The sequence below is a fragment of the Nematolebias whitei genome, chromosome 1 (assembly GCF_014905685.2).
Source record: "Nematolebias whitei isolate Nwh7 chromosome 1, NemWhi1, whole genome shotgun sequence".
NCBI lineage: Eukaryota > Metazoa > Chordata > Actinopteri > Cyprinodontiformes > Rivulidae > Nematolebias > Nematolebias whitei.
This window is the reverse complement of record NC_056498.1, coordinates 30,765-44,949: the sequence shown is the minus strand read 5'-3', so window position 1 is coordinate 44,949 and position 14,185 is coordinate 30,765. Positions and strand designations below refer to the sequence as shown.

General features: G+C 39.0%; 1 protein-coding gene across 1 annotated transcript in view; it reads left to right on the top strand.

The window, feature by feature from the left end:
* Window positions 1-3,769: 3,769 nt before the first annotated feature.
* The window catches only part of serpine1 (serpin peptidase inhibitor, clade E (nexin, plasminogen activator inhibitor type 1), member 1), a gene marked incomplete at its 3' end in the record, with an annotated part of 13,766 nt that continues 3,350 nt past the window's right edge, over window positions 3,770-14,185 (top strand). Inside the window, exon 1 of the mRNA XM_037681382.1 lies at window positions 3,770-4,014. Coding sequence (XP_037537310.1) covers window positions 3,777-4,014 — 238 coding nt within the window. The remainder of the gene's footprint in view (window positions 4,015-14,185) is intronic.

Here is a 14,185-nt window from a genome sequence, read left to right as displayed (position 1 = left end):
ATTTAAACTATACAATGAATTTGTAAATGTACTGATGTTATTTGAATATGTTTTATTTCCCAGGTCAATGTTAAAATCTCCACAGAAAAAAATGCTTTTATTAAAACTCTTGTCCAATAATTGTATGATTTTATCGGTGAATATTTCTATATTTGATCCTGGAGATCGATATACACAACTTATCAATATGTTTTTATCAATCTTGTTTATTATTTCTATTGTTATTATTTCCATGATTGTCACCATGTGCCATTAAAAAAACTTGGGTGTTACAAGAAAAAACTTCAGATTAGATTAGATTCAGATTCAGTTTACTAAGATTCAGACTTCAGATGCAGGAAGAGGGCCTCCTGCATCATGAAGGACCCCACTCACCCAGCACACACACTGCACCACTCCCCTCATGAAGGAGTTTAAGGAGCATTAAGTGTAGAACCACTAGACTGAGGAACAGCTTCTACCCTGAGGTTGTTAGACTCATGAATCTCTGTAATACAATAATCACTGTGTCACATCATGTTGTTGTGTTCATGCATGCTCATCTGCTCACTCAGACTCATGTTCGTGCTGCTGTTTGACATAATGTTTTTATGCTACTAGTGCTTAGTGTGTTTTTAGTTGATATATTTCTTAGTTCCAACATTTTTCAGTCAGGTCATCTGGACAGTTTCTTTTTTTGTGCTGAAACATTTCGCCTTGGATCCGGAAGGCTTCATCAGTCAAGGAAACACACAACAAAACTGATTCTTCCCCCAACAGCTTACTCCAAAGTGGAACAAACCAGTTCTGCTTGTAATAAGATGGTCTCTTTGGTACGCCCCCTCCTCCATTGCAGGCCCTCTTCCTTGTTGACAGTCTTGTCAAACTGGTTGAAAACAACAAAGTCCACTTTGTGAATTGTTCCACTTTGGAGTAAGCTGTTGGGGGAAGAATCAGTTTTGTTGTGCGTTTCCTTGACTGATGAAGCCTTCTGGATCGAAGGTGAAACGTTTCAGCACAAGAAAAGAAACTGTCCAGATGACCTGACTGAAAAATGTTGGATTGTATACCTGGATTATTGAGCATGGACTTTGTTTATATTTCTTAGTTCATATCTTAGATCTTATTACTGTTTTTCTTTTACATTTTATACTTTTGTTGCATGTAACTGGGACCCTACACAAAGACCCTACAAAGAACCTTGAATCCTTGAACCTTGAATCCTTGAATTATTTATTCTTGTATCACAAAACCAGACATTATCAAATGTGATCCATGAACAAATTGATCCAATTTTTAAGAAGCAACACATTCATATTTAATGCTTTTTCTTTGCACAACTTGTTTCCAACATAAACCACTAAAATAGTGATTTTTGTGACTTGTCCTATTTATTTGTATGTATTTATGGAAACAGACTGTGATGATCCAATCAGACATCCAGGAAGCCTGAAGAATTTGTGGATTCCCAGAGTGCATTGCTCCTGTATGACTCATGGTGTGATGAATTTGAGTTAAAATGGGAAAACAGACTTTCCATGAGCTTTGTCACGCATGAGTCAGTGAAGACATTCAGGAGAGAGTTAGAACAGGATGTCTGTTTAGACACATGACATCATCGTCTGTCTGTGAGCGAGTGTGTGTGTGTGTGGGGGGGGGTGGTGTTCTGGCAGAACTGGTGTACAAAAAGACAAACTGTTTCACTTCTTCAGACTGAAGCAACAGGAGCTAAGACCTACTCTTTTCTTTCTGGAGCCTAAACCCAAAGGTAAGACCCACAGTACATCAGAACTACAAAACCTCAGAACTACAGAAGCTCAGGATTACAGAACCTCAGAACTACATAACTTTAGAACTACAGAACCTCAGAACTATAGAACATAGGGACTACAGAACCTCAGAACCATGGTTCTTGTTTAAGTGAGGAGAAAGACCTCTGTCAGGTGATTTTGAGGGTGGATAAAATGGTCAAACTATTCTTAAATTACCCTCAGTTTGAGTTCTAAATGTGTTCTGCGGATTAGAACGTAGAAAATCACAGAAGAAACCAAAGGCCTTTCATTCCTTAGATGAATGTGCATCACCGGCTGCCATTCATGGTTTTAGACTAAGGTCATCGGTTTTAGCTGGTTGCATTCTGTCTGATGTGAAGTGTGATGCTTAGTGTGTACTGTAAATGGCTCTCAGCTACTACCATATCAGAGCTCGGTATCTGCCAGCCTGACTGAGGGGTCAGCTGTGGGGCCATCTTGGATGGCATTGATCACTGAAAATAATCAGTCGTAGATGTGCATTAGTAGAATAGTTGCTGGAGGTTTCCTCAAACTACAAAACAATATTTTAGTAACAGGGTTGATTTAAACACTTAATGCTAAAGTTTAGACAAAGATCGTGCCTCTCACTCAGAGTCAGTGTTGTGAACGACTTTCAGCTATAGACACTCCAAATTGTAGCTGAATATTCATACAGTTATGCAAATTATAACCATTTTTGTGTTTTCAAAGGTTAGTTGACTGTGATGGCCATCTTGAACAGGCATATTCCTTGGACTGCAATTATTGTCTGATTTTCAACAGCGATCAGTAATGAGCAGCTAAAAGTAAATGACAATAAAAGTGACACAGGTGTGTAATTTATGTATGTTGGTTTCATTGATTATTTATCAAGCCTTAAAATTAAATGCCTCATAAAAATAAACATGTTGAACAAACTGTAACATCCAAAGGTTTGGAGGTATGGCCAGTCGTGAGAATTAAATTCAGAATAACCTGCTGTAAAAAATGTCCCCACCTGAACCTGGACACGGACATGGAGGAACTGTTTACTTGGATGGGAGCTTTTTACTGCTGACTTTGGAAATGCTCACAGAGTTGTGAGGCAACTATGGCTGAGTGGTTAGAGCAGTGTGTGTGTGTGTGTGTGTGTAGTAGAGTGCTGTATGAATGTGTATTTGGAAGAATAAATGGACTGTCCCTGTATAGTGCCTTTCTATCTTATTTCAAGATACTCGAAGCAAGTTACACTACAATCTGTGTCCTCATTTACCCATTCATACAGCACTCTACTAGATCTCTACAAAGCTAATTGAACAAATCTTTCTAAAGAGACTAGGCAGTGCTTTATAACATTCATATATTGATGGGACACACATCAGAGGCTATGAGGGGTTCAGTGTCTTGCCCAGGGACACTTCAGCATTTGACTGCTGGTGGATTTGAACCCCCAACTCTTGCATTGGAAGATGACTGTTCTAACCACTCAGCCACAGCCGCCCCTGAGTACTGTATGAATGTGTGTAGTAGAGTGCTGTATGAATGTGTGTGTAGTAGAGTGCTGTACAAATGTGTGTGTGGAAGTAAATGAGGGCGTAGTTTGTGTTGTAAAGAGCTTTGATTATCTTGATTAGATAGAAAGGTGGTAATACAGTACAGTCTACCATCTGTGGAGCAAACAAAATCAATGCACACATCTCCATCTACTCATCCTTCAACTCAGTCTACTTCTGATAACCTCTCCTGCTGCTTAAGTTTCTGATGAAGATCCCACAGAGGCTCACTCCACCCCTCGTGCAATGTTTCACTTTGTGCACACTTGTAAAGGAGCCACGATCCTCAGCACCACTGCGGTTGCAAAGATACACTTCATTGCATCGCACCATCATATTTCAGTGCAATGCAACTCAACATGTAGACTGACTTGTTGCTGGATCAGGATCTGGATCAGACTCGGGACTTTGGGAATTGGGGATCTAAATCCAAACCAACCAGAACTTACTTTATTTCCTCTTTTTTTCTAGCATGCTTTGTGTGTACATGTTCCTTATGGTGGCCCTAAGAAGAGGGGGACTGGGCTCTTTACAAGACAAGCAGACCGACTTTGGCCTGAAGATCTTCTCCCAGATGTCCCAAGGTTCTATGGATAAGAACTTGGTTTTATCTCCATATGGTGTGACCAGCATTATGTCCATGGCTCAGCTTGGTGCCAACGGCAGCACACGCCAGGCTTTAACTACTGCCATGGGGTTTTCTCTGAGAGGTGAGTGCATTACAGAAAGAAATACTGAAAAAGCACATAGCAGCTTGGTGCATCCAAATCCACAGATAACAGGGACTGGAGGCAGGTTCTGGACTGAAGAGTGCAAACCCATCACTCTATCTTCTCTAGAGCAGGTCATGTGCAGCTTGAAACCTTCTGGCTCCCCCTTTGATGTGGTCCCCCCTCGACTACTAAAGGAGGTTTTTCCTACTCTAGGTCCGTCCATTCTTGCCATAGTAAACAGTAGTTTATCCACTGGCGTGGTGCCAAAATCCTTTAAACATGCTGCTGTCCAGCTTCTCCTGAAAAAACCAAACCTTGACCCCTCAGTCGTTTCCAACTACCGGCCTGTCTCTAAACTCCCATTTGTTTCTAAAGTACTGGAGAAAATAGTCGAGTCCCAGTTGAAGTGCTTCCTGGAGGATCACGCCATCTTAGAGCTTTTCCAATCTGGCTTTAAACCTCTCCACAGCACTGAAAACTGCCCTGCTGAAGGTCTTTAACGACATCTTCAGATTCACAGATACCGGTGATTCTGTGCTGCTTGTCCTGTTGGACCTCACAGCCGCCTTTGACACCATCGACCATGAGATCCTCATTGCTAGGTTGGAGCAGTGGGTGGGTGTCACAGGATCAGCCCTCAATTGGTTCAGATCTTACCTGTTGATAAATTTCTTAAATATAAACATTGACTTCACCATGTTAGCATCATCTTCCAAACCATTCCACAGACTCATTCCCTGTATAGTAGTAGACCGACCCTTTAAACTGGTTCTATACTTGGGTTTAACAAAAATATCTATGCCCTTCAAATTATAACAACTCTTCCTTTTTACAAAATATGTTTGAATGTTTGATGGTAGCATGCAATTCTGAGCTTTAAACATGAATAAAAGAATATTATAATCCACCAAATCAGAAAAATTAAGTATTTTCAATTGACAAAACAGAACATTAGAAGGGTGACATTAACACTTTTTTGTTATAATTTTTACAGCTCTTTTTTGCAGAATAAAAATAGGCTTTGTTATGGTTGAAAAACGTTGTATCGTCAGCAAATAAAACACATTTGAGGATGTCAGATACTTCAATTAAATAATTTACATATAAAATAAACAATTTAGGTCCAAGTACTGAACCTTGTGGTACTCCACATAAAGTTCTGCATAAATTAGATCTTACATCATCCATCTGAACAAACTGATTTCTATCCCTCAAATAACTGCTTATCCACTGGACAAGACCTCTAACACCATACTGATTTAATTTATCAAGCAGAATGGTGTGATCAATAGTGTCAAATGCCTTTTTTAAATCCACAAATATACTTATACAATGTTGTTTTTTATCAATCGCTGTAATAATTTGTTCAATCAACTCCATAAGAGCTAAGGATGTTGAACAATTTGATCTAAAACCATATTGACTATTACTTAAAATATTGTTTTTTTCAAGAAATTTATCTAATCTGGTCATAAACAATTTTTCGAGAATTTTAGAGAATTGTGGCAATAAGGATATAGGCCTATGATTACTAAATACACGTTTGTCACCATTTTTAAAAAGAGGAACTACTTTAGCTATTTTCATTCTGTCTGGGAATATACCTTTTGAGAATGATAGATTACAAATATACGTAAATGGTTCAATGACATGACTTATTATTTCCTTTACTACCACCATATCCATATCTTCACAATCCTTTGATCTTTTGTTAGCAAATCTATTAACAACCTTCATTATTTCCTCCTCATCTGTTCTACCCAAAAACATACTGTTAACGCAACCATTACTTAAATAACTTACATTTTTATCCGCATTAGGAATCATAGCTGCAAGGCTAGACCCAACATTAACAAAATAATTATTAAATCCATTAACAATTTCATAATCGTCATGGATTTCCACATCATTCTCTACAAAATTTTGTGAAAGTCTCGTTCTCATTTTATGCGTTTTCAAAACATTATTTATTACTCTCCAAGTTGTACGCGTATCACCACTACATTCATGTAGTGATTTACTATAGTATTCCCTCTTGTGTTTCCTTATGATCCCAACTAATTTGTTTTTGTACTTTTTATATTTTTCTTCAGCCTCTTGAGTTTTTGATTTCAAGAAACACGAATACAGATGATTATTTTTTTACAAGCATTTCTCAATCCCTTTATCATCCATGGTTGATCCACTGTATCTTTCTGTACATCATTTTTTAGCATACAAATTTTTTTGTACAAGACCTCTAGAATTGTCATAAATTCATCATAAGATTTGTTCACATCATCTACATATACATCATCCCATTTTTGTTTATCCAACTCATCTTTTAATTTGTTCAATGCTTTTTTTGAAGTGTTTATTATTTTGTTCTTTCTTATAATTGTTTTAACTATATCATCATCATTCTTATAAATAGTGAAAACTGGTAAATGATCACTGAGATCTGCCTTCAAAATACCACTCAGCACATCACCCTCTGTCACATTTGTAAAGATATTATCAATTATTGTAGCACTTTGATTTGTGATTCTTGTAGGATTTGATATTAATGGACAAAAATTTAAACTATACATTGGATTTATGAATGTACTTATGTTTTTTGAATCAGTGATGTTTCCCAAGTCAATATTGAAATCTCCACATAAAAAAACTTTTTTATTTCTTCTCTTTTCTAGCAACTCCAATATTTTATCAGTGAATAACTCAATATTTGAGGATGGAGATCGATATACACAACTTATTATGATGTTCTTTCCATTATTTTTTATTATTTCTATTGTTATCATTTCCAACATATTTTCCACAATTATTGACATTTCACTAATCAATTTGCATTTTATTTCATGGTTTATAAATATAGCCACACCTCCACCTCTTTTGTTTTTTCTGTTCATATGATGTAATTCATACCCTTCAATAAAAGCATTATTTATATTTCCTTCATTTAACCATGTCTCAGATAATGTTATTATTTTGAAAGTCTTATTTAATCCTTTTAAATAATCTGAAATGTTTGATATGTTTGCATTTAAGCTTCTACAATTTAAATGCACAATAGAAAGATCTTCGTTAGTTGTGTTTATATCATTAAACTGATCATCATTATAATATAAACTTTCATTTCTAAATGGAAAAACATTTCTGTCGATCTCATCTTCAACATTGAATTCTGAATCATCATACGTCATTGTAATTCAGTGTATTTATTCATCAGACTTTTTCTTATGAATTTTGTGTTCAATATATCTCATTATCTATGTTTATTTGTCATCTAGATTTATCTGAATTTGTCAAGATCCTTCATGTCTTTTATTATTTTTGCTTGAGATCCATCTTGAACTTTTATCCATACTTTTCCATTTCTTGTCCATGTAGAAAATACTTTGTTTTGTTTTTTTAATAACCGTGCTTCACGTGCCAGATTTCCATTTCTTTTTGTTAAATGTTCATTTATATACACTTTTGTTCCCTTGAGTTTTTTTGCCTGCATTATTACCTTATTTCTTAATTTCCTGCTAATGAATTTCAAAACAATAACCGGTTTAGACTTATCAATTTTGCTGGGCAGGGTGTGACACAAAGAGATGTCTTCATGATGTATGTCAATCTTCTTATCTTGCAAAAAGGAGATCACCCGCTCTTCTAATGTTAGTTGCTCCTGTGGAAATGGATCTTCAGTAGTTTCCTTCCCAGAAGTAGTGCTTGCATATGTACGTTTTATCTCTAATCCAGTTATAAGAAGATTGTCTTGTCTTGAATCTGTTCCAAGTCATCTAATTTTCTTCAAGTTCCATTATTTTTTTATCCTTGAGATTTATTTGTAGTTTTAATTGTTTCACTTCCTCAAACAACCCATTCAGAAGTTTCTGCTGGGATGTAAAATTTGCGAGTTCAGCACTCATGAAGCTCAAGGATTTTTTTATCTCCTCAATATCGTCTGAGCTTGGTTCCAGGAAATCATGTTTTTTTACTTTGGATGTGGCCATAATTTACTCACTTCCACCCGCCCGATGGCAGCGGTCCGACAATTTGTTAGCCCAGAGCCGCCCTCCACCACCACAGACCAGCAGACGCCGTAAGTCGGACTCTTGGAGACCAGATCCCGCAGCTCCAGGCGCTCCAAGAACCACGGCAGCAGATCGGCCCTCACAGGAACAAAGATCCAACGGCGATATCCTCCCGCACCGCCGCACCTCGTCCCAGCAGCTGCAGCCCCTCGGCTCGACAGCCGAAAGCCGACACTAGCTACGGGGTCCACCTGCCTCCTGAACGCAGTCCGCCACCTGGCCGCGAATGTGATGATCCACCTCCAAATATCTTAAAATCTTAAAATGAGCCTATGTGAGTGATTATTATCAAAGCCAACTACAGTTTTGATCACGACACCAAGGCGCTCGGATGACCATCACAGACCAAATGTGGGGTTGCCACCTCCGCCAGGCTGCAGTTGATGTTAGTGACCTTGGACAGATGGACCACCAGCTTTTCTTTCAGCCTTTCTGTCTTCAGTTTGTCTCCCTTGGTCTGGAGACCAGTTCAGCTTTGTGCAGCAGTTCATAGCTCAGCATACAGCGAGACTTGACTGGATGTTCCCGCTGTTGACAAAATCCAGGACCCCCTCTGGACAGTTAATTCAGTTTGTTGTTTGACTGATAGCTCTTTGCTTTGTTTCCATAGTGAAAAGTCATATTGCTTGGCTGACAATTTCTTTGTTGTTGTGTCAGTGGTGCTCGACTGACAGTTTCTTTGAAACGTCCCATTGGTCAGTTTCCCAGACCCAACTTCAGCGTCCACCTGAACACATCTGGTATCCGATCCAGCACCCAGCACTAGAGGGTCATGATCAAAACTCAGATGGATGCTGTATGTATCTGAAGACTACCTGTATGTGTTCTGTGGGCCTAGCCAGACTCACCTCCCCAATCCACAACTCTGTCTTCTCAGGCTGCTGAGAAGGAAAAATAAACAATCCAATGATTAAAAGTCGGATTCAACATTCATCTGTTATCAACATTAATCATCTGTTAGCAAGTTCTATTCTGGGACCACAGCGTTTACCTTCAACAGAGTCATTCTGGTGTCCTGGATTGCACAACAGATGTTTTAAACACTCAATTACATAAGAGTGAAAACCTTCATTAAACACTGCACAAACCAATTCTTTACGCCTACTGCATAAAATATTCCATTCAAAATAATGTCTTCAATTTTTTAGAATATGTATTTTGACTCACCACCTGACAGTGAGGACCACTCTCAGGTCTACATTATCCCTTTGGACTTTGTAAAGGTTTAGGCAGCATGATTATCTGTAACCACTGCTTGTTATATACCAAATCTGCAAATTCTTCCATCTCATAACTATGCTTGTTCACTGTATCCTAAACAAAATTCTTCTAATTCAATTCAATTAAGACTATGTCTACACTTCAAGACATCACAGAGACCATTAGCACTGCACAAAAACGTCTACATGCACCTTTGTTCACAAAGTACAACTTCTTAAACTCACCATGTACTCATCTCTGTTCTCCTTATGCACTCATAGGACCTGTGTGAAATCTCAAGATGTTTAAAGTCGTTTCATTTACCCACTAGAATTGTTGTTTTCACATAAATAACCTAGTTCAGGTAGCTCTTAGAAGGAAATAGCTCCTAAACTCTAAACATTTTCAATATGTGATAAACTCATGTAGACTGATTAATTTAACCCAAGTATTTCAACTCGAGTTTAGTTAACTAATTTATTTAATGCAAGCATTTCAATTTGTGTTTAGTTAAAAGAGTTTCTTTGAGCAGAATAAATTTTTCTTCATTTTACAAGTGTCAAGGATTTTGTTTATTACTTATTTTTTTGTTTTTTATTTGAATTTATAAACTGATCTTATTGTCAATTCCAGGAAGAAATTTTGGCTAATTTGTTTACATTGTGTCATCCGGAAATGCTTAAACTTAATTTTACCTGTTTATGATGTTTATTTCTCCTTCTTCCTTCGGCTTTTCCACAACGAATCATCCTCCTTATCTCCTCTTAGGCCTTTGTCAGACCTACTCCTCACTTCCTCCAGGACCACCCCTACTCCATTTCTCTTTCTATCCACACCCTGATAAAACAGTTTGAACCCAGCACCAATGCTGCTAGCCTTGCTGCTCTTCCACTTGGTCTCTTGGACACCTAAAACATCTACCTTCCTTCTCTGTATCATGTCAGCAGCTCTCTACCTTTGCATGTCTGTGCAGTACGTTTGTTGTCAATTTACCTCTGTCCTTCACCCGCTTAGTGAGTGGCTGTCTGCCATCTTCATCTTCCCACACAGCGAGCTGTTCCAACAATACCTCCAGCTGACTCCCTCTGACTCCACCTCTCGTATAAATTCGGTTGATTACCGCTCGTACACGGGATGTCCCCCTCTGGCCCTCTGGCCTTGAGTTTCAAACCATTGCTGCAGATCAACTGTTCCAGAGGTCACTGCCTCCTCCTTTACCTCTGCCACTGATTGAACACACAATTGTTTTTTTGTTTTTTTGACCTTGCTCTCTTATCCCCCTGTTTATGTCTGGCATCCGACAGCTGTGGTTTAATCAACTGCTTCCTCATATTGTCTAATTCCGCCGCCTCTATCTTTCTGGTTTTGTTTTTTAGTTTAAACGATGTATTACATTTCTCCTAGTTTAAACGATGTATTACTTTTCTCTCCCACCGTTCAGTGACTGAAAATGGCATTCAGATCTCCTCCTGCCAAGATCACCCCTAAAATGAGAGCATTAAAATTGTTCAGCCAATGACCTCCTCTCTGCTCAACACCTCTTACCCCCTGTCAGGCTGCTTCCTAACCTGCCTGATGATGTACCACCTCCAAGCACCTCCTGTCTCCTCCACTGTTCCCGTGAATGAACCCTTAATAAACAGTGTGGTTTTGTTTGCCTATCGGACTACTGATATTCCTGACCTCACCCACGTTTCGTCTTAACTTGGTGTTTTCCACAACTCCCTGTCTGACAGTCTGTCCATCCATCACCTCGTTCCTTCTCACGCGGAATGTATTACAACAGAGTCCGTCTTCCTCCCTCTTTTCAGCTTTATTCAGCTTACTTCAACGTTTTTGTACTTCTACTGACTTATTTTTGCTAATTTCTGAACATTGTGCTCCTTTCAGCTAATGTTTGGAAGATTCAGATATTTCTGCTTACATTTCAGATATTATTTAGCTGTTTCATGCCAATATCAGCTAATTCCACCTTTCTTTTAAATTAATCCAACTTTTACAGCCTAATTCAGGAAAACCAAGCTCTACCCACTTACTTCTGGTAATTTAAGATTATTTCTGCTTGTTTTAGCTATTGGTCAGCTGGTTTTTAGCTAATTGCCTCTTTTTTAGATAATTACCATATTTTGTGCGCATTTTCTACTTATTTCATATTCAAAATTGTTCCCTATCTTTTAGATTGTTCACCATTATGCTCCTAACTCTCTGATATTGATCCTGTAGACTTTCCACAGGAGTCACATGTTTCTCATTTATGAGTACCTGATGACAATGTTCACACAATCAGGCATTCAAATCTTTTATTGTCATTCACTGCTGGCCCCGTTGTGACAAAACAATTCACAAGTCTAGACTTGTCTTTGCCTTATACAACAACGCCCCCTTTCGGTCAGGATATGGAAGTTCCACTCACCACCTATCTGAACAGACACACACACAGAAAAAAGAAAAAAACTAACCCTTCGCTTCGCCCCCACACACAGACTCACTCACTCACCCACTTTTTTCCTTTTTTTTCGTTGTGTTTTGTCTACCTCAACCCCCCCGGCCTTGAAGCCTTTACAGAACATAGAAAACACGGCACAAATAAAAGTTATTACAACGTCCTAACCCTAATGTGATCCCTAACCACATGAAATTTGGCAAAACTAACTAAAAGTCCCAGACTTGACATTTCCCTTTGTACTAAATTATTAATGGCGTCTTTTTAGTGGGCAGTCCACACTCCACAACGCAGACGCGAACGTAGCTCCGAGTCCCCGACTCGATTTCCGTCTCTCTCGTCAGAGGGACGGCTTGTACGCCACCACCGCTGAAAAAAGGGAAATGTATTTACGGCAGGTCCCCGACCCCCCTCAGTCACGAGTCCCACTCGCGGCGGGTCCCCGACCACCTTCCGTCACGAGTCCCACTCGTGAAACTATCTATTGCGGTGGGTCCCCGATCCCCTTCCGTCACGAGTCCCACTCGTGAAACTATCTACAAAATACACGTAAATGTTAAACTAAGCCGTGCAAAGGACACGCACGCATACGCACGCAGCGTGTAACGCCCAACGTGTCTGAATACGCGTACCCCGTTCATCAGAAGTACCACTAATCACCGTAAATTAGCTTAACAACCATCTTTATTTCCGGAGATGGTATTAAACACCCACAGAGGAAGATTTAATTTGGTTTACGGCCGAATAGCGGAGTTTTTGGGCCTTTCGGCCAACTTAGGTAACCCACTTACCTGTTAGTAGAATATAACGGGCCCAGTTCTCTCTGCGGGTGTCCAGCACCAACTCGATCCAATCCGTGTGTCCGCCAGCTGGACGTCGGGGTCACCATCTGTTGTGACTTTTACCACAATCGTGTTCAAGACAGCTGAGACGGCCACCTTAGTTCAAAAGATTTATTTGACAAAGGGTTACAAGTATTCAGAGAACATTTAATCAAAATAACAATGTATGCATACACGGGCATTTACCGAACCTACCTGATCAGATGAGTTCTCCCAAGCAAATGCTGCTTCCTGCTTGTTGTTTCTGGTTTTTATCAAAGTTTGAGAAGGCTAGTTCTCTGATTGGTTTAGACCCTCGGTTGCTATGGATACGGTGCTCTGCTGCTCTGTCAAGGATATTAATGTCCACATTCCACAGATAAGGATTTTTATGGCTCACTGAAATTGGTTCTTTGTTTAGTTCTGTTTCAGTTTAACTTGATTATACCTTCATCCATCCATTTTCTTTACCCGCTTATTCCATTTTGGGTCACGGGGGTCGCTGGTGCCCATGTCCAGCAATCACTGTGCGAGGGGCGGGGTACACCCTGGACGGGTCGCAAGTCCATCACAGGGCCACACAGAAACAAACGAGACAAACAACCATTCACTCTCTCACTCACACCTAGGGACAATTTAGAGTTACCAATAAGCCTAACATGCATGTTTTTGGACTGTGGGAGGAAACCGGAGTACCCGGAGAAAACCCACGCATGCACAGAGAGAACATGCAAACTCCACCCAGAAAGGCACCTGGACCGGGGTTTGAACCAGGGACCTGCTCACTGAGAGGCAGCAGCTCTACCAGTTGCACCACCGTGCTGCCCTTGATTATACCTTTTTGATACCAAATGATTTGTGTTAAAGTTGTTTCTTTCTAGGAATAATTAATAACTATTAATTATTAACTAACTCCTGTTTATGTGTTCTTAATTGATCAATCTTATTATAATTGTGTTTCAGTTCAGTTGAAGCCACCCTGCCCCCATCTTGCTTAGTCTAACATCTGGTACTATTCACTGTGAAGATTAAACCTGTGTCCTCTCATCTAAACTGAAACCTGTGTCAAAACAATGATTAAAACGATTAAATGTTAATTGTTATTAACATAAGGACCTGAGGGTTTTAGGTGTTCTACCCGTACTCTATTTACTCAGTTAACAGAAAGAAGACTTCTCTCTCCTGTGTAGTCAGTATATTCCCCGCTCCCTGGCCCGCTGTGATTCGCTTGTAATATATCAAATGTGAACTTGTAAAATTATCCTTAGCTAATGTGAGATTATATTTAAAGGTAAAATAGTTAGAATTAGTAAACATTTTCTATAAATATAGTTCAACTCTTGAAGAAAGACACGCACACACTTTGTATAACATGACATTTGAATGCTTGATAGGAAATATAAAAAGGTATAAAAATATGAAATCCAACAATAGATAGATAGATAGTTAGATAGATAGATAGATAGATAGATAGATAGATAGATAGATAGATAGATAGATAGATAGATAGATAGATAGATAGATAGATAGATAGATAGATAGATAGATAGATAGATAGATAGATAGGTAGGTAGGTAGGTAGGTAGGTAGGTAGGTAGGTAGGTAGGTAGGTAGGTAGGTTGGTAGGTAGGTAGGTAGGT